Source organism: Elgaria multicarinata, chromosome 6 (genome assembly GCF_023053635.1).
Source record: "Elgaria multicarinata webbii isolate HBS135686 ecotype San Diego chromosome 6, rElgMul1.1.pri, whole genome shotgun sequence".
Classification (NCBI taxonomy): Eukaryota; Metazoa; Chordata; class Lepidosauria; order Squamata; family Anguidae; genus Elgaria; species Elgaria multicarinata.
The window spans coordinates 66,100,091-66,120,850 of record NC_086176.1 but is presented as its reverse complement, the minus strand read 5'-3'; the positions used below and the strand labels follow the sequence as shown (position 1 = coordinate 66,120,850).

The window sequence follows — 20,760 nt, the reverse complement described above, 5'->3', positions numbered from 1 at the left end:
TTGCAGCAAATGGTTAGTGAGTGTTTTTAAATCATGGTTATGTAGCCACCATGGCTTAGTAGGTCATCTGAACAGGGTTACTGATTTACCAACCTGTCTCTTATTTAGTACTTTATTTTTCCAAGAAATCATAAATCTTGAATAACTGCAAATTGTGTGAATGACAGCACACATACACCCACTTTATAAAATCCATTGGGGGAAGGGAACACATCACATAGTCCACCCCCACCCCTACCCTGACAGCTGTCAGTTCTAATCTGTTGAGTGAGAATTCTCTTACAAACCCTTCTGTGTAATAATACTATGTGATAATGATTACTAATGCACTGTTAAACTATATCTAATGATGCATCTAAACTTATGGAAAGGCCAGGCATTAAACCAGGGACCATTTGCATGCAAAACTTGTGTTCTGCCACTGAGCTCAGGGGCCCTGCCCTAAAACACGGCCTCCTTCTCCTGGCTGGCAATATAAATCAATGAAACAAAGAAGCAGAAACAAACATGAACCTCATAAATAAAACATTTACAAACTAATACTGATATTTACAGAACTGTTACACGATCATCAATATGAGGAACACACTTTTGTTAATGGCAGCCTCATGTAATTTATGATTCAAGAAAACAACAACACCCTATTATTCACATATTGCAGCCATTATAAATAGCTAAGTCAGAACACACTTGGCACGGTATAGGTGTCAGATGATTATGAAGCTTGTCCAGGCTATTTTGACATGCCCACAATGTTTTCTTTCCCGTAGACCGAAGTGTTATAATTTGTACCTTTACTAATTTTAACACTTTTACATATCCTGAGCTGGTGGGGACAGAGCTGGGGGGGACAGATTAATACGGTAACCTTTTAAACATGGAAATCAGTGCTTCCAGGTTGTAGAAACCACATGCTGTGCAATATCTGAAAAGCACTGCTCCGAGTGTCCTTTCGTGATGTGAAATGGATACATAAATTGGCATCCCAGTTCATGTACTCGTAGCCCATCTCCTGATACGAAGTTTGCACTTTTACAAACAAACTAATCTCTGGTTCAAGAAAAGAACCTTGTGAAGTAGCCACAATTTCATTGTCTTGCTGGAAACTGGTCAATTACCACTTCTGCTGCTTGACAGGAAGTCCAGAGTTCTGCAGAACATGTCAATTTGATACGAAGCAAATAGCTTAGGACCCCCTGATAATCCCTGGCCAGTTGAATGCCACCAGCTTTGCCCCTCAAGGATAACATTAATGATATATTTCTTAATAGCATTAGAAATAAGCTTCCAGTCAATTATCAAGAATGGGATTTTTCAAATATTCCCTTATTTCGGAAGTATGTTCCTTGAAATACATAGATCTGGGTCATTATCATTCACTAATTTAAGAACTGTTTCACAATTTCCCTTCAAACAATTTCCTACCTCCATGTAGGAAAAACGCTTGAATAGGAAAAAATGTAAAGATGTTTATTTCACCAGTAAGTAGTACATGGACTGAGCACTAAAGTGTGGTCGTTTATCCTCTTCTTCACCACCCACCTTTCGTCATATCCAACCAACCATTATTCAAGCATTCTAACTATACTACAAAGCAGTTCGCAAAGTTCTTCTATGAAGTATAACTTGTTTTCCTTGCAGGAGTCTCCCAAACAAAATACTGACAAATTCAGTATCCCATAACACACACAGATATTTGCCCAAACCAGAAAAGGGCAGGTTGCTTACCTGTAACTAGTTCTTCAAGTGGTCACCTGTATGGAGTCTTCAATGGAACTTTCTAGAGCTCCGAGTTTTAGGCAGCCTCCCAAGCAGGCCTACAGGGTGGCGCTCCTACCGTTCCCTTCCCTTCAGCTTCTCTGACAATGTCATAGTGACAACTCCAGCTGAGAGGATGGTGTAAAATAAATACCAGCACCCATTTAGCGGGGTAAGAGGGTGAGTTGTATGTCTGCACAGATGACCACTTGAAGAAATACACTACAGGTAAGCAACCAGCCCACACCGTGACGTTCTCAATACAAGCAAGGCTCTTCAAGCCCGAAGGGAGCACAGATCAAAGTACCTTGGACGTTCTTCATGGGGCCCAAAAAATCCTGGCCTGTTGAAGAGGCTCATCATGCAGGAAGGAAAGAAATTGCTAAAGTGTTTGAAGGAGTAAAAAGGCAACTCAAAATAAGAGTGTTAAGGGGTGGGGAATGGAGATTTAGCTCAATCACCAGAAAAACCAGTAATTTAGTAGACAAAAGCTCTCAAAGATGCTGCAGCTGTGGCGGAGGAAAAACTGTTAGCTCTAGAAAATTCCCATGAAGGCTCTGTGCAGGGTCACAACCCATATATGTGATGAACAGAGACCATGAATAAGATAAAGGACAATTCCTGTATTTATTACAAAATACACAGCCTCTCTAAATCGCTCTGCTGTGCGATTTTATAATTTCCCATAAGCTCTCTTCCACAACTTCTCTTGATAGCCTGTTTAGTGGAATAATGGCATTTCTACAGACAGGGTTCATGCATCCCAAGCCCTTCAATGGGCAAAGAACCTGCTTTGGCTAAGAAGGGGTTGTGGAAAGATGGGATTAATGAAAAGGCAGGAATCCCCGGATGCTGCAAATGGCTACACCATTTTCAGAAGTGCTCTACAGCTTTTGTTACAGTCTGTTTCAGGACTTGGCGCTGAACTGTAGCAGAGCCCCCAGGGCCCCCACTGTTTAATGTACATGGTAATTAGGTCATGGAAAGAGCTAAGTGTGGAATAAATGCTGGCAAGAAGCTGTGAACACAATGCTTTGGGAGGAGCAATGGGTTTGCTTTAATACACAATTTAGTTTGGCATCTGTGTACAAAGTATTGCAATGTAATAGAATGGACCATTTTGCTGTCACTTTTTAATTGGTACTGTATGTTTGGTGGGATGTTTACGGTGCAGAACAGTGCAGCCTTTCATTTTGTTTTTGCCGCCTCTTCTGATTCAAACATTTCTGGTATCCAAGAGCGGTTCAGGTTCAAAGGTTAAGAATCCCAAAGAAAGTGACAAGGCCATCACTGAAGTATATATAGAAATGCAACAAACAAACAAATTTAAAGAGTGATTTGTTTTGTACATCCTTATAGTTAGGTTTTCTTGTTTTCATCAACTGTCTGTCTGAAGACAGCCAAACAAGACCTATCACTCAGGAAACGTGTATTTTAAGGGAGGCACCTGTAAAGTATTTTGTTCAGAAATCCAAAAATAAAAATGGCTCATCTGGCAAGATTTTGCAAGCTTCACAAAATGCACTGGAACCAAGCACCAAAACCCATCCCCAAGAAGAATACCCTGCTGTGGAGGAAAAGGCACAGCCGGACAGGTCTGAAACTTATATTCCACCTTTCTCAAAGGAGATCAGAGCATCGCAACATCCCTGTGAGGTAGGCTGAACTGAATGTGTGCAAGTTGTCCAAGGTTACTCACAGAGGTCCCTGGCTGAGTGGGGATCTGGATCTGGATTTTCCAATGTCTAAGGCTAACAATAATAATATATATATTCATTTATTTCTTACCTGCCTCTCCCTCTGGATCGAGGTGGGGAACAACATTAGATATAAATACCATAAAATACATAAAACCGATTAAAACGTATAAAACGTATACAATATTAAAACAGCAATCAAATATCTTAAAATTCGACTGGGTAGGCCTCCCAGAAGAGATCAGTCTTTAGCTTTCTTGAATTCGAAAACTATTAAGTTGACAAATCTCTCCCGGCAGATCATTCCACAGTCTGGGAGCAGCAGAAGAGAAGGTCCTCTGGGTAACTATTGTTAGCCTAGTTTTGGCTGATTGTAGTAAATTATTCCCAAAGGACCTAAGTGTGCAGGGTGGATTTTACGAGAGAAGGCGATCCCGCAGGTAACCTGGACCCAAACCATGTAGGGCTTTAAAGGTAATAACCAACACTTTATACTTTGCCCGGAAACTAATTGGCAGCCAGTGAAGTGATTTTAGAGTTGGTGTAATATGGTCACCCCTAGATGTACCAGTGACGAACCTGGCTGCCATATTTTGAAGTAGTTGAAGTTTCTGGACTAGGCACAAAGGTAGCAGAAGCACTGCAGAAGTCGAGCCTTGAACTACCATCTTTAGGTCTTCTAATCTACAACTCATTGTTCACTATAACGGAGTTAATGTTACTGATTTCCCTGTTGGCAAAATAAAGATAGTAGTCTAAAGTCCACAAGGCTGTTTGTATGAGTGAGACAGGTATTTGTATAAGTAATGTAAACCAAAAGCAGAAAACTAATAATTTCAGAATCAGGATTTCACAAGATCAGAAATAGTTGATGTGTACTGCTTCCTGCACTGCTGAACGACCGGTAAAGAAGACAAGTTTCCATACCACTTCACCCTGCTGAGGCTGTCACAAGATTGCGCTAGCTGAACAGAATGGATGCTTCAGCAACCCAAGATTGGAGTTAAGCAGAAGTCATTCACTTACATTTTGCAAACCCCAAAACAATCCTTAAGTAGAATGATTTTGAGCTGTTCTAGATTTGAACTGGAGAACTGAAGCCAAATATCCTTGCTTTCTCTATTGCTAAATTCAGTAATCATTTATAACATTAAATACATTTTTTAAAAAATCAATTTAGACATTATAATGCACACACAAACACATGTTATGGATAGTGAGAGGAGAGCATTCTCTCTTAGTCTTATCTGTTTCAAAGGCATAACAAAGATTTTAAATCCCTCCCTTATTCTCATCCATTTTAAATAGGACCCCAGAAATCTGAGAAAACTCCCCCTCCCCTCGAATCTCTATTAGGTCATCTTTTCCGCTGTTCTGACGGCATTTCTCTCATTTCCTCTTCCCTGCCGAGGAACTGCTGTACATTCTCCTGGCATAGTTCAAAAGCACAACGGGGAAAAGCCATGTATTCTGCCTAGAGAACTTTTTGTTATTGGGCAGGCAAAACATATGGTCACGAGGAAAGCACACCCCAAAATCCTGTGCGTTCATTCAAGAGTTTAAAGCTCCTTCAAACAGGTTTTTTTTTTTACACAAGTATTTTTCACATAGGAAAGCATGCTTACCTTGCATACAAACAGAAGCATTCCCCCCCCCCCCCTTGCCCAAGAAATGGAAGTACAAGTCCGGGGAGAGGAGCTTCAAAACACAAAAACACTCATTTGAACCCAATGTTTTCTGCTCTAATATCCATTTCACAGGAGGCAAATTGATCAGGCTCAGAGACAAATAATTGGCCAAGAAACTGAGTACAAGAAAGGAGTTGAATCTGAATCCCAAATGCCAAATCACATGTTTACTGCTCTGAAGCACCACAAAATACCCATTTCACAGAGAGCAAACTGCTGATGCTCAGAGAATCACTTACACACAAGGAGACTCAGAAAGCCAGGCAAACCACTCCCCTTGCTCCCCACACTGGTAGGCTTGCTTCAAAACAAAGCGCAGGGCTGCAACCGCTGGCCGTTCTGTTTTCTCGGAAATAAAACCGGCACTGGTTCACCTTGCAGCAAAACAGACTCCCAGTTGACAACTTTAACAGGGGAGAGGGGGAACTAACTGTTTTTTTAAAATGAGGAAGGGCAGGGAACCTGGCAGGAGGTGTCTGCAGAATACTTCAAATACTTAAAAGGTTGTCACACAGAGGAGGGCCAGGATCTCTTCTCGATCATCCCAGAGAGCGGGACACGGAATAACGGGCTCAAGTTACAGGAAGTGCAAAAGCAAGGAAAACCCCGTGGGGGAGTAAAAAGAAGCCAAAGGCAAAGGTAGAATCAGGCAATCTTCAAAACGAAATATTTACAAAAGTTTATTTACAGTGCCAAGGTGCCGCACCTTCTTTTTACTCCTTTTTACTTCTTTTTACTCCCTCAAGTTACAGGAAGCCAGATTCTGGCTGGACATCAGGAAAAACTTCCTGACTGTTAGAGCAGTACGACAATGGAACCAGTTACCTAGGGAGGTTGTGGGCTCTTTCATAATAGAAGCATTCAAAAGGCAGCTGGACAGGGTGGATTCCTGCATTGAGCAGGGGGTTGGACTCGATGGCCTTATGGGCCCCTTCCAACTCTACTATTCTATGATTCTATGAATGTCCTGGATCCCTCGTCTGTGGCTTCAGGACTTCCCCATGGCAATGGCAAACAGGGCGATTTCTTTTTGTTCATTACACTGATCAAACCAAATGTTTGCTAACAGCAACTAGGGGCTGCATAAACAAGACGTTCTTAAAAGGAATACTGATTGTATAGCTGTAATGATCTTTGATCTATTTAGGCTGCTACCCTATGGATATTAACCTGAGAGTAAGCCCCACTGAAGATAGTGGGGCTTACATCTGAGTAAACAAGCACAGGATTGTGCTGTAAATGTAATCCCTGTTACTGTAAAGATTGCCTTAAGTATACTACAGGCAAAGCCCCAATTCACAACCCAGTTAAACTAAAGTCAGTTTAGTCCCACAGAAGGGTCCAAACCAGGTTACATACAAAGACTATCACGGCCAACAAAATTGATTGAATGTCCCCACATAGATACAATCAAATCACCACTTCAGAATCTAGTTTACTATTTTTTGTACTTGAATCAACACATGCACTGATCAAGGAATAACTGCGCATTCAAATATATAGATGGTGGCAAGTATGTAGAAACTGTCTCTTCAAATGTCAACAAGCCCAAGTTTTTTATTTTTAATTGCACTTGAGATTTACCTTCCAGCATGAATTGGCTCAAAATGGATTCAGCTGTATACCAACTCCTGCAGAGTGTCCATGTGTTCTTCAGTGGTGTTTTAGTAACCTGGGATTATTTCTCTTACATGAAGGAGATGCAGTAAGGTTTAAAATTTAGTTCGGAACACCCTGCTTTTCCAGATCACTATTCAAAGTGATCTGCGTCAAGTGGTGTGTTTATGCATCCTGGAGAGGTAGCTTACACTTTTCAGAAGTAAGAACTGTCTTGCTAGGGCAGACCAAAGCTCTAGCTTTCACAGCACAGTCTCCAAAAGTAGCAGGCCCCACACACCTGGCTCTCAAGCCATAATGGACACAGCCACATCTACTTGCCCCAACATCTGATAATCAGAGATGTAATGATCCTGAATGAGGTAGCTTAATTTTTAATTATCATACATAGCAACCTTCGATAAGACTAATCCCTTCATGAATTCATGTTATCCCCCTTTCAGAGCCATTTAAACTAGTGGTTTTCATGGCATCTTGTGACAAAGCACTGAATTAATTACAAATTATATACACAATGAAATACTGCATTTTATTTGTCCTGAACCTAGTGTTGTAAGAGACCAAAAAATTCTACATTATCTAGACATGGTTCGTAATTGTATAAATGTTTATTATGCTCCTTCTACCCTTCTACCAGAGCACAAACGCTTTAGCCTTTCCTTTTCCCAGTACCTGCAAAAAATTCTAGAAGAATGGTGAACTTCTTTATCTCTTTCCAAAAGCCCTGCCATTACTCTTTCAGGAGGTTTGTTCAATATACAGACGGCTTAGAGCTCATTCTCAGCACTTTGAGCCTGCCTTCAACAGCTTAACTGTCAGATGAACATACTAATAAATCAAAGTTGGTTCAAGCCCACCAGTCTTACCGGCTCCCTCCCTCCCTTCTGCTGGGTGTGTGAGCAGGAGGAAGTCAAAACACTTTCATCTTAGGCACCCGCCCATTCTGTTAACTTTCACCAGTTGGAGGTGGCATCATTAGTGAATGCAGAACAACAAGATGGATGGGCTTGTACCAGAGCACCAGAAAGCAGAGTTGGGTGGTCTCACAGGATGGCTGAAAAATGTGCTTTGAACCCTCTTTCTCTTATATTATGCCTGTCTTCACCCTGTGTTTAAAAAGTCTAAACTTGATCATACTTTCCATCAATTTACCTGCGAAGGGCAACAGGCTGCCAGGACTGTAATTTCCTGGATCTATTTTTTAAAAACTGGCGTCAGGTTGGATAGTGTCGTTCCAGGGAAGTCTGATTTTAGTGATAAATTATGTATATTTGGTAGTAGTTCTACAATTTCATATTTGTGTTTTTTAAAATATCTTGCACGAATGCTATCCAATTCTGTTAGTTTTACATGAGTTACTTTTAAATTTGTTAATCTGTTCCATACCGTCTTCTTGTGTCTGGTATAGTTTATGTATTATTTATTTCATTTATATCCCGCCTTTTTTCCTCCAAGGAGCCCAAGGCGACGTACATAATCCTCCTCCTCTCCATTTTACCCTCACAATAACCCTGTGAGGTAGGTTGGACTAAGAGTCTGGGACTGGCCCAAAGTCACCCAGTGGGTTTCCATGGCCGAGTGGGGACTAGATCTCCCGACTCCCAGTCCAACACTTTAGCCACTACACCATATTGGCTATAGTTTATCAGGTGTGCTTCCAGCAAATAGCAGCAGTTTCTCTATGACCTGGTTCGCACAACATAACCGTCTATCATGGGTTAATTTACCTACAGGGACTGTAGGTAAATTAACAGTGCCATGCGTTCACGGGTGTCATTTTTGCATGGTGCCCAAGGGCACCCAGCTTGCCATGGGTTGTCATGGCTTGTGAGCCCAGGCAGGAGGGGATGTTTGAGGGCTTTGAGAGACAGCCCTCAAATAACTCTTCACTTGCTTTAAGGTTATTTGAGGGCTGCCTAGCTGTCAAACAACCCCTGCCTTCTGGGTTTGCTCAACACGACAACCCACGGCAAGTTGGGCACACACAGGCCCACAGGCACCTGGCAAAACTTGACAAGTCTTGCGGGTAAATTAAACCATGATAGGCTGCCGTGTCGCGTCATGCAAACCAGCGCAGTGTCCGGTTTCCTGCTTACAATGTTTTGTTTTGTTTTACAATTTTTAAAATTAATTTGTATATCTTCAGCAGCTTGCTTTTTAATCTTGTGCCTTTAAAACATTGCATTATCCAATATTAATGAAACTGCTCTCTCATTGTTGAAGACTATGCAAGTAGATGCTGTTCCATTCAATTTTCTTTAAAATGAGTGGATGAAATAACCAGAGAAAATGGTACATGAATACAGATCGCAATTTGAGGCAAATCCTCCAAGCTCTGGGTGGATGAGGAGCTTTGCCAGAGTGATCTTCTATTAACATGCTCCTTTTCCGCACTTGTTTCTTGTACTACCATTAATATGAAACTAGGAGGCCTATTCTAGTGGGGATTTAATCTCACTGAGATGACACATGTAATGAGATTGGAATGCTATTCCCAAACTTGCCACCTCTCTCCCTGGTGGCCTTTCATTAACTCAGCTACTTGGTGTCTGAGGGCTTTCATATGTGATACAGGAATTAGCAACGATAATTAAGCTCCCTATCTATAAATGTTTGAGGAAACCCTGGGGTGGGGGCATGTTGGTGAGCATTAAAAGAAAAGGAGAAAAAGAAGACGTAGGAAACTCCAAAAGGGCAAAACTGTGTGATCACTTAGCATTTGACTGATTTAAAGCCCAGAATTAAACCACAGATTTATTAGCACCTTTCCCTTCATGAAGGAGGGAATCTTGCTTACCGCCTCAGTGCATTTGCCAGTTCTGCAGTCAGTTCACTTTCGCTGTAGGGTTTCAGCTCAGCTAGTGTTAATGATCCAGGGGTGCCATCTGTGCACTCCTGCAAAATAAAGCAAGACAAGGGCCAATTGCGAAAAATTCAGACAGGTTTTAAATACATTATTATTTGCAATGCCTTCTTGCTGATCATTCCCCATTCACTCCCATGCGTTCACACATCTAATTCACATCACACTCTTTCCCCCTCCCTCCTCATTGACTGCCCCTTTTGTCTGACACATAAACACATACCTGTTTGCACTCCCCACAACACACACACACACACACACACACACACACACACACACTTCTTTTTCTCCCTCCCTCTCTCTTGCAATCCACTCCTCTGCATAGTTTCTTCCTTTTTGCCACCACTACAGGGCTTTGGATGGGGATGGAGGAAAATGCCTTCCAAGGGGCTCCTTGGGCAACATGGCTGCTTTGGGGGAAGGCAGTGCCGTCCTTGCAGAGGATCCCCCCCCTTGGAAGCCCTCCCTCCCTCCCCCTTCGAACTGCAGCAGTGGAAGCAGCAGGAACAAAAGGAGATGGGGGGAGGGTCGGGGGCTGTAAGAGGCCCCTTCCCCTGTTGTCTCTCTCTCCCTTTCTGTGGCTCTTACAACCGTCTTGCTCACACTGCCCACATCCCTGCTAGCGTCAGGAGCCAGGAAATTAAAATACCAGCAGCCTGAGGCTATGGTCTTGGTTAGTTGCTGGGGGACTGGTGAGAGCAGGGCTGAATAATTTCCTCCTCCCTATTTTTCGGCATGCCTTAGTGATCTCTACTTTTGACTTGCCTGATGGATTCCACCCACACCCACAATTGTTCAATATTATTCATACATTAACTTATTTTAAGAAGCTATTAACTACTGTGCATTCAAAATGGCTTTAAAAATTAACTAATATAAGGATGTTAGTTTTTCAGCTGTTTTTTTTGGGGGGGGGGCTGGTTTCTCCCCCTCCCCTAACCACATAGAGTCCATAGAGGCAAATATGCAAAATGGGACTTTCAGAATCCTACTTTCTCATTACGGCACCAGCAAACAGCGGCAGTGGTTAGACGGCCTTTCTTAAGCTGCCACCCCTTCTCAACAAGCTTTTAGGTCTTTTTCATTTGCAACTTGGAGGGCTGCTACAGCCCCATTTGTGTGGTGTTCAGCTTTAGTGCAAACAACAACATTCAGATTTTACTGCCAATTCCCTATAGCTTCAGGCAGGTCCGAACTGCCTTATGCACTCTGGGACTTGTCAGTGAAACAAAGCCGCTCCCACTGCCTGGCCTAAGGGATGATTTATCTTTGCAACCCTCCCCAGGAGTTCCTGGGTGGCTCCAACAGCGGCAGGAGATCACTGTGCCATGGGAGTATCAGCTTGTTTGCAAGGATTCTGGAACATCTCACCAAATCTCCCCGTGAGAGGCCATTGTGTTCCAAGGGCAATTATTCCTCAAACATTCTTGCCATATTTTCCTTAATAGAGGCCACCAGAGGGCCCAGGTGAGCAGAGAAATTTAATTCAACTGTTACCCTCCCTGGTCTGTAAATATGATGAAATAAATCTCAAGGAAGGTCACGTTTATTTATGGGCTGACGAAATCTCCCTCCGTGCTTTCCTGTCAACATCCCACACCTTCAATAAATTCAGGATAAAGTCAGCAGGCAGCAATAGTTGGCACTAAATAAATGGATGTGTTGGTCAAACAATATAAGAATGTAAGAAGTGCTCTGCTGAAGGAGACCAGGTGTCCATTTAGGCCAGTGTCCTGTTTCCAGCTGTAGCCAGCCAGATGCCTCTGGGAAACCTACTCAGGCATAAAGGCAACAGCCTCCTTCACCCCCTCCTGCAAGAGACCCTCCCTTCCCAGGATTTGTTATTTATTTATTACATTTCTATACTGCCCATCAGCCAAAGCTCTCCAGGCAGTGCACAATTAAAAACCATAAAATATAACAAGTATAAATTTAAAACATTAAAAAGGATAAAAAGGCAATATACAACCAGCTACATTAAAAAACAGGGGAAGCCTGTGTAAAAAGGTATGTCCTTCAGGAGGCATTTAAAACACATTACGTTTTCTTTTACACATTTGGTATTCAGAAAGATACTGCTTCTGAATAAGGGATCTTAATGAGCTCTCGTCTGAAGACCTATGACCACACCTCACCTTACTTGACTTGTCTTTGCTGCTGCTGCTAGCTGAGCTGAGGGATCTCATCCTCTGCTCCTTTTGCTCTTCCACTTCTGACTTCAAGTGCTCGATGTGGACCAGGTACGCCTGTTCCTGTGCTTCTCGGCTGCTCAGCTTCAGCTCCAGGGCTTTCTTCTCTTTCTCTAGTAAGTACAGCTGGGCCTTCAGCTCTGCCATTTCCTCCTGGTGAGGAGAGGAGGCATAGGAGATCATGCAAATCTGTTACCTCACAGAGTTCTGCATAATATGGATGCAACATTCACATAGTGGCTAATAACACTGGCTCCCTAATATTTAACTACCCGCCAAAATAAAATAATAATAATATGTACCCTGGAATTTTATACTTTGGGCCCTCATGCTTCTAAGGGGATTGTTCAAGTGTCTTCTGGGGCAGGTTGTTTTTTTAAAGGGTTTTGTAAGTTAAAAATGAAATGCTTTTTTGATAACGGAAGCACTGCAGCTACATTTTGAAACTAGAAGCCAAAAATGTGTTAGCTCGTAAGTCACTAAATGGAATACCTTCATTGCCATGAGTTCCTGCATGAGTACAGCATTTTCTAAATCTAGCCTTTGGCTGTCTCCACGAGGCTTGACATCATAACTAAGGGGATCAATATGGATGCTCTCCAGCTCCAACATGGTCAGCTTAACGGCTGCCCTGTCATTCTTCAGCTGCTGAATGTAGTCCTTTAGTCTTTGTTCGTCTTCCTTTGTGAATTCAGTATCACAACTGCTTGCTGTTGAACTAGTAGTGCTTAAGACAAGACAGGAAATAATATTTAGGGAATGATGCACACGTCCAAATAATATCCAATGTCTTCTTGCATGCGAAATGCAAAAGAAAGGGACCACAACTTCTCAAATACAAAAGGTGCTTACCGATGAGGCTTTTTATCACACCATCTTCCCTCTTATAGTTCATGGAATTTTAAAGGGGTCCGGATGGCACGGTCTTCCATTCAAGACCCTCCCACGTTTTCCCACCACCAGTTCCATTTCCCTGCTCTCCCTTACATAGAACATCAATTAAGGAGAAAAAGACCATATGGCCTTGTTCAGATTACAAGCTAAGCCATGATTAGGCCCCTAACCCTTTTGCAGCAAATGATTAGTGAGCGAGTTTAAATCGTGGTTATGTAGCTACTGTGGTCAGGAATGGTTCATGTGAAGTCTGAGCAAAGATGGCTGAGGTCCTGCTGCTGGGACTAGGGGCCTCTTTGTTGGGAGAGTTCTCAAGAGCAACTTTCAAATAACAGCGTGCGGCTAGGCACTTTCCCAGAAAACAGCACTTGTTTTGTTATCAGTGGGAGGTGAGGCGCAGTCGAACCTTCAGAGCTCAGGCTAATTGGCGAAGATAGTGCTGACTACCTTCAGCTGTGGGACAATGCGGCCTGGTGGAAAAGGCTCCCTCCTGAGGGAGGGTCGGAGGGGAGGCTAAGGATTGGGCTATGCGGGTCATGGTACCCGTTGGCCCAAAGGGGATAAATGAGTTAGCAACTGGGAGTGGGCTACCTTCCTTGGAACTGAATTTAAGTGCATGTGGGGAGATCCCTTCCAAGTAAGGTTAGAACTTGGGCTTAGCTAGGATTTCTTGTGTTGGTGCCTGGCTGCTCCAGGGAAAGTCTCTGTCAACTTGAGCGTGATTTATAGGGGTTAATTGTTTTAGTGCTGTTATCTACATCATTCCTTTTTCTCCCTTACCCCCTTCCCTTTCCTTCCCTTGTATGTGCTTTTAACTGTATCTTCGACTGAAGCCTTACGTGGCTAGTTTTAGAATTTTAATAAACTGCTTCAGGTTATTATTGGTTGTGTCGTTATTCCCCCAGAGGCTGGCTTCTGCCGTCTTGACACCGGGCAAGGGGGGTGGGTATCTGGGTAACCAGACTATTGTTCCAGAGCCTACCTGGCAGGGAAGACAGGTGGACCCTGGCCTTCCTTCACAGTTCACACGACACACTAAGTCATGGTTCACATTACACACTGAGCCATAATATTTAGCTCAAAACACTTATCCATCATGGTTTAGCATGTTGCCTAAACAGGGCCAATAGCTGCACAATGCCTTCCAATTGGTAGTGCTAGGAGCTCTCTGTCTGGAAGCACTCAAAGGCAGACATCTAGAGAAGTCCCCTTTGTTCTCAGCAAAAATGTTTTCAGGCATGAAGTCCTACAAGTGAAGGAAAAGCTATCTTTCTTGGAGATGTTGAGACCTTGGAGAGCCACCGCCAGAGAGAGAGGACAATAACTGACTGGATGGATAAACACACTAACTCTACTATAAGGCAGCACATTATGTCACATATGGAGGGAGGAACCAACAGTTTACTACTTCACATCACTCCTACGTTCTTGACCAGGTGTCTCTAGCTGTTTTGGGCTGATAGGCATGTTTGGAATTTTGAGATTATGTCATGAGTGGCCCATTCATAAAATGCTTCCCATGGTGGGCACAGCCAGTCACAAAACATCCATTTCACAGAAGGCAAACTAGTGAAGCTAAAAGAAATGAAACTTGCCCCAAAAGGCAGACATGGAAGCTGAGTTCAAAAACACAAAACCAACTCTTTTGAATCCACAGTTCAAGCACCTATTTCATAAAAGGGTCAGAAACAAGTAACTGAGGCCTCATCTACACCTACCGCCCTTTCGCACGGGAGGAAAGTTGGTTGCGAGTTTTTCCATTTCCGCGATCGTTGGTCACAGGGCACATGCGAGGGAAGCTTCCCGCAATTAAAGGAGAGCCATGGCAGGAAAACGTGTGTCCCCTGATGGCGCTTCTGCATGTGGATCGGGAGAAGTGGGTGAGGATACGCAGATGATGCGGCTACAGGGATTTTTTAATTATGAATCAGGAGGGATGCGCACTAACGCAAAATCACAGCTATGCATGGGGTGGATAGGAGGTCCAGCGATTATGCAATGCTGAGCAGAGATGGTTTTTTTAATAAATAAATAAATACATGGTCGGCACCACAACCTGCCGATAGCCAATCAAAAACTGTGCCGAAAATTATGGATGATCCACTCCTGCACACCTCTGAAACCGCTGGACACGCCCCTATCAGCAGGTTGGCTGTTCACTGAGCCAGGAGCTCGCTCCAACCAGCAACAGCTTTGTGAAGCCGCGGGGCGGGGCGGCACACCAGCCGCAGACATCAGGATTGTAGCGAGAGAGCTCAAAAAAGCACTACAAATCCAGTCATCGATATTCCTGAATAACTGAGGGGTCGACACAAGATCACAGCAGGATCAGCTGTGCATCATGTGATCCGGTAGGGACGACTTTAATATTATCCTGTAATAAACGGCTGGTGTAGACAAGGCCTGAGTACAAGGCAGAGGTGGGGGCTGAGCCTCAAATGACAAATCATATATTTGTCCCTCAAAAGCTAAAAACTCCCTACTCATTTTACAATATGCTAACTGGTGAGGCTCGGAGAAACATTTCCCCTGCCGGTGCCCACCACAAGTGTGCACACACAGGCAACACACACAGCACATCTAAAGAGCCTCAAGCAATACACGCAGACAGACAAAACCTCAGGCAAAACACACATCACAACAAAACAGAACACAACCCAGTTCTAAACCCAGGCACTGTCTACTTATGCGACAGAATAAGGTACTAAATTGGACTGTACTTTTTCAGATGACATTTTTTTAAAATACTCATTGTATAAAAACACTCCTGCACCACCTCAGGATTCTACCATTTCATTACACTACATGTATGGACTAGGTCCTTCTAATCAGGGCTTAATCTGAGCTATTCAAGGGGCAGCCCTAACCCAAGTTTTTGATAACATGGAACAGTATCGAAACATGTGAAGTACCTTTAAAGACAAAAGTACCTCTGCACATGTACTGAGTTAGCCTTCTATCACTACTGAGTCATGCAATATTCCTGCAGAATGTGGATTAGGTGGCAGGGCATACAGAGGAGAGGATATGGCTTGATCACAGTCTTCAAGCTGTGGTCCCTGTTTAGAAATCAACTCTTGTACTGTGTCCACCACAACCGTAGTGGCTTCGAATCAGAACTTAACCAGGTAATGGAAAATTCATCTCCTGTTTTTATGCAACATTCCTTTCCACAGGATTCAATTTTTAGTTAGAGGGGCAGGGAAGGAGGAATCAGATAATCTGTTCCTGCTTCATACACAAGGAGGTTCCCCCCCCGAAAATAAATTTATATATTTTATATAGTTTATAGATAAGTCCAGAAGCTGACTTCATTTCTATCTATCTGCTATAACAGCCTTCCAAAGAAGCAAGTTTTGTAGAGGTTAATGTTGCAAGGCTGCTACCCATTCCGTAACATTCCACTCTTGAACATAATTACAGCACCACTAAAAAGGGATAGAAACAACTCTGCATTTTCTATAACCTCGCACAGAGACAAAGCTGCCTGCTGTCTCCTGAGGACCTGTAATCAGCTGCTGGGTGAGGGTTAAGTCATCCATTAGCTGTGCCTGTCTGGAATGCTGGATGATCTCAGTTATCAGCAGGGGAATAAATCTCTTTCTGCAATATTTTCCTATCTTTCTGCCCTGGGAGCGGGAAAAGAAAACACACAAACAGTGCATAGTTTCTACAGCCATGCTTAACATGGCTTGTTCTTTAGACAAAGGATGGAACCAGGCCCTTTGAAAAGCCCAGGTTTTCCTTTTCCTTTCCTGTCCAACTCTTAAGCTCAAAACTCTCTTAGATTTTAAAGAAGTGCATCAGATAAACTGCCTGTCGATCTTGTACAGGCTTCCAAGCATGAAAAATACAGAACTGGCTGGATAACAAAGGCTTCCCTCAGCTACTCCTTTCCATGAAGTATCACATTACACGGTTTTAAATTGCAGCTTTTTGCTAATTTCAACTGATCTCTTCTCTCTCCTAGGGATACCAGGCGCTGTGTGAAGCTGCAGCAAACAAATCATTTTTCTACTCTTTTCCCCTTAAATTCCCTTTGCAGTAAAATCAGAGCACAGCTACACTATCTCCCTTTTAGATATGTACAGAATTCAATACAGCCTTCACTATTCCTTTCCCTTCAAAGGGATGTCAAAGCTCTCTATGAAGGGAGGGGCAGCATGAAAACATCAGAACACAACACTCCACATATTAGTTTCCAAGCTTCCAAAACCTTTCTACTGGATCATTAAATCATTTAGGGAGCAATTTTATCCAGATAGCTGCCAGCCACTGAAATGCAGGTTGCTGGAGCACAGAGCGGATCCTCTCCTCTGAGCGCTAGATGCCCTACATTTTGCCTAGGTGGGTGATTTTGCCCATCTAGCTGTGGCTTCGGGGAGGTGGAGGAAAGGAGTCTGAAGCCCCAATACGAAGCTGCATAAAGCAGCTTCTGGGGTCTCCTTCCCTTCTCCCTGTGACTGCCCCTTTCCCTCATCTCTGCGCTATGTTTCCAAGAGAGAACCGCACCATCTATGAAGGCACAGGGGAGGGAGGTGCAGTTTCTGAGGTCCGAGTCCTGGTTTTGACCTCACCTCCCAGATATATCTCCAGATATGGTATAGGAGGCATAAGATTGCTCTCTTAGGCACAATAGTGCTCCTTTAGATTTCATTCTAGTGGTCAGCATAAAAATGACTAGCAGTTATCAATCCTCCCATAGGCATCATGGATTCTAAGAGCCAGGACACATATTGTGACAGCAATTCATGATGTTCACACTCAGAAAGCCTGGGGTTGTTCACAGGCTGAACAACCTGGAGTTAACGCAACAATTGCCAATGGTTTATTATTGGAACATCAGAAATTGGAAATGGATTGTGTTCAGCTCGTCCCCGGAAATTCCTGGGTTAAACAACCCAGGAGTAACTGCTGAGATGTACAGAAGGGAGCAGTCAAGCTGAAGCTTTTGGATTATAGAGGGACAGAGGGTGAGGCTTTTACTGTGTCATTTCCCTGCCTCATTCATGTTCAGATGACATTGTGATTCATCCAAGGAGGCACAATGCTTCTGTATACCAGTTGTTTGCCACACATTTCTCTGTCATTTGCCATGCATCCACATTTTTTGTGAACTGCCCATAGAGCTTTGAACATTGGGCAGTATAGAAATGCAATAAATAAATAACTACATTTGGTGTCCAGCAGAACAAGTCCTTTTTATTTACCAAGGATGTCCTTGTGTTGACCTCAACTCTACTCCATCTGGCATGCCCTTTTAAACACTTGAATAAGCACCCCCCTAAAAATTATATTGAATGATACAGAATAAAGGATTTATTGGCTAATGATGTAAGTGTTTTCCAGCTATCTATAAATACAGCAGACTTTAATACATCATAAACCGTGTCTAGGTGGTATGACTTCTGCATCCTTTGTGTTCAAGGTCTGTCAACCAATGCAAGGTTTTATTCTCATCTAACTCATCAGCTGAAGAAAAATTCAGATTTCCGTCCTACTTTGAACCCCACTGATTGCTTAATTGATTAATTCCAATAATTATAGTATCTCAATACAACTAATATTTTGATGTTTGATAAAGATAACTTCCTTTAAACTAGCTTTCCCCAACCCAGTGCTGTTCAGTTGTGTTGAACAACAGATCCCATCATCCCCATCCAGCATGGTCATTGGAACCAATTACTGCTTTTAGCCCACTTCTCTATTCCACAAAGTAGTATCATGCCTTTGTTAAACAAGAATAACAGAACTCTTTAAATCTATACAGCAACCCTATGTCAGGGGATAAAAAGGGCTTAATGGATCCTTATCTGAAAAAGCCGAAATCAAGAACAACTTTTTCTGCTACAATTGCAGCAAAACATAATGGACAAAAATAGTGATATTTTGCTCATAGAGTCTCTTTCCACCTTGAACCCTGTGCAGAAGTATGCTTTCGGAAATGGCTACATCAACAATTGCTCATCCTAATTAAGGATAGTCCTTTGTTTTAACTCGTTGTCAAAAGTTTTCCAAATAGATCAGACTGGTAAATGTTGCTAATATTAATTTGTTCAGATATGGCTTGATCCTGCCCTTAATAAACAGAGCCAGGAAAAGGAGGCAGAGTTCCATCCACCTATTGTGTTTGGTAGGAGCATCCCCTGTGGGTATGCAGAGGGCCCTAGGACAGCCATCTCGAACCTGCTGCCCTCCAGATAAGAACATCAGAAGTGCCATGCTGGATCAAGCTGAGGGTCCATTGAATCCAGCACTCTGTTCACACAGTGGCCAAGCAGCTGTCGACTAAGAACCTACAAACAGGACACAAGTACAACAACCCATGTTCCCCAGCAACTGGTGTATGTAGGCATACTGCCTCTGATACTGGAGGTAGCATAGAAACACCAGGACTAGTGGCCATTGATAGCCTTCTGCTTTAGGAATTTATCCAACCTGCTTTTAAAGCCATCCAAATTGGTGGCCATCATTATATCTTGTGGTAGCGAATTCCATAGTTTGACCATGCACTGCGTGAAGAAGCACTTCCCTTTATCTATCCTGAAACTCCCACCAATAATGACCCCAGGTTCTAGTATTATGAGAGGGAGAAAAATGTCTAAATGTTTTGGACTACAACTCTCATAATTCTCATAATGGGTTGGGATGACGGGAGATATAATACAACACATCTGGGAGGGCACCAGGTTGGGGAAGGCTGGAGCTCCATCTTGCTGACACACCTACTTCTCTCAGACTTTTTCCTAGTCACCCAAGATGCCATCTAGTGAATCTACAGTCCCCAGTAAATGTGAGTTTCAGCAGAACTGTATACCTGTCCACACTCTGCTTGTTGCCGTAAGATATCATTCCTCTAATACAGGTGCAGCTTGTAGCACTCCAGATGTTTTGGTCTACAACTCACAAAACATCTGGAGGGCCACAAGTCACCCACCCCTGAACTAATATGTAATGGGACAGCACTATTTTTCCGCATCTGAATGTAAGGCTGAGATTACTGCTGGAATATTATACATCAAGCAATTTCCAGAGGGGTGATTGTGTTAATCTATTGCAACAAAACCAACCAAGTGTCTTGTTGTACTTTAAAGATTAACAACTTATCATAGTGGTTTTTTTTTTATAGATTAGACTCCATGAATCTGATGAAGTGGACTCTAGTCCAAAAAAGCTTATGCTACAATAAATCTGTTTCTTTTTAAGGGGTGACAAGATACTTGTTGTTTTTACACATCAAACAGCAGCTCCTCAGTGCATGGCCTCAATCCCTCTTTCTTTTCTTTTTTTAAATGCAGTCAATTGCGCCGTCTAGGTGCATGGTCCCTGGCTAGGCATTCTCCATTAAAGCAATTATATCTTCTTAATACACCACAAATCTATTTCTATTTTCACAGAGGAATTGACAGTCTTACTGGGATGCTGCCAGCCCAACAAATTGAAATGCTAGCTATTATTTTTATTCACTTCACTAGTAACAGCAGCCTCTATGCTGCTTTTTTCATTTCACTGCAGTTGCTCCCTTTTACCGTCTTTAACCCCTTGCCACCAGTGGCTGCCTGTGCATTTGTTCCCAGTAATGTGTTCTGCAATTTGACATTCAGCAACTCATTCCTGATGCCGGAGTTAAGTCTGGGTCAACACTTCCATTACAAACTCCCATTTTGAGGGGCTTCAAACGGCAGAGGAAATTATTCACTTTGACATGAAAAGTCCTTGCCAAGGAGAAAAGTTTGCAAAAGGAGTTCTATCCACCATTTTGAGTTACACTATCTGAATGCATTTTGGCAGACAGATTTAAGGAGCCTAAATGGCTCTGCAGCATTGTACTGTTCAGTGGTGAATATTTTCAGTGATCAAGTATTGATTCCTCAGTTGTAAGGCATGGACAAGACCACATTATGTAGTCACCACGTTTAAACTGAGCAGTTCTGAGTCTTTTCAATGGGAGACCACCTAGGAACCCTATGGGCATTGCCTGGAGGTCTAAAGAGAGGTGGCATATAAATGAAACATGTTTCATTATTTATACAGGCTGACCAGTACAAAATATA

General features: G+C 42.8%; 1 protein-coding gene across 2 annotated transcripts in view; it reads right to left on the bottom strand.

Moving 5' to 3' along the window:
• MCC (MCC regulator of WNT signaling pathway) overlaps positions 1-20,760 on the bottom strand; it is a 238,381-nt gene that overhangs the window by 2,303 nt on the left and 215,318 nt on the right. For both annotated transcript variants that reach the window (XM_063129519.1, XM_063129520.1), the window contains 3 exons: positions 12,305-12,539; positions 11,759-11,965; positions 9,558-9,655 (listed from right to left, as the gene is read on the bottom strand). In XM_063129519.1, coding sequence (XP_062985589.1) covers positions 9,558-9,655; positions 11,759-11,965; positions 12,305-12,539 — 540 coding nt within the window. The remainder of the gene's footprint in view (positions 1-9,557; positions 9,656-11,758; positions 11,966-12,304; positions 12,540-20,760) is intronic.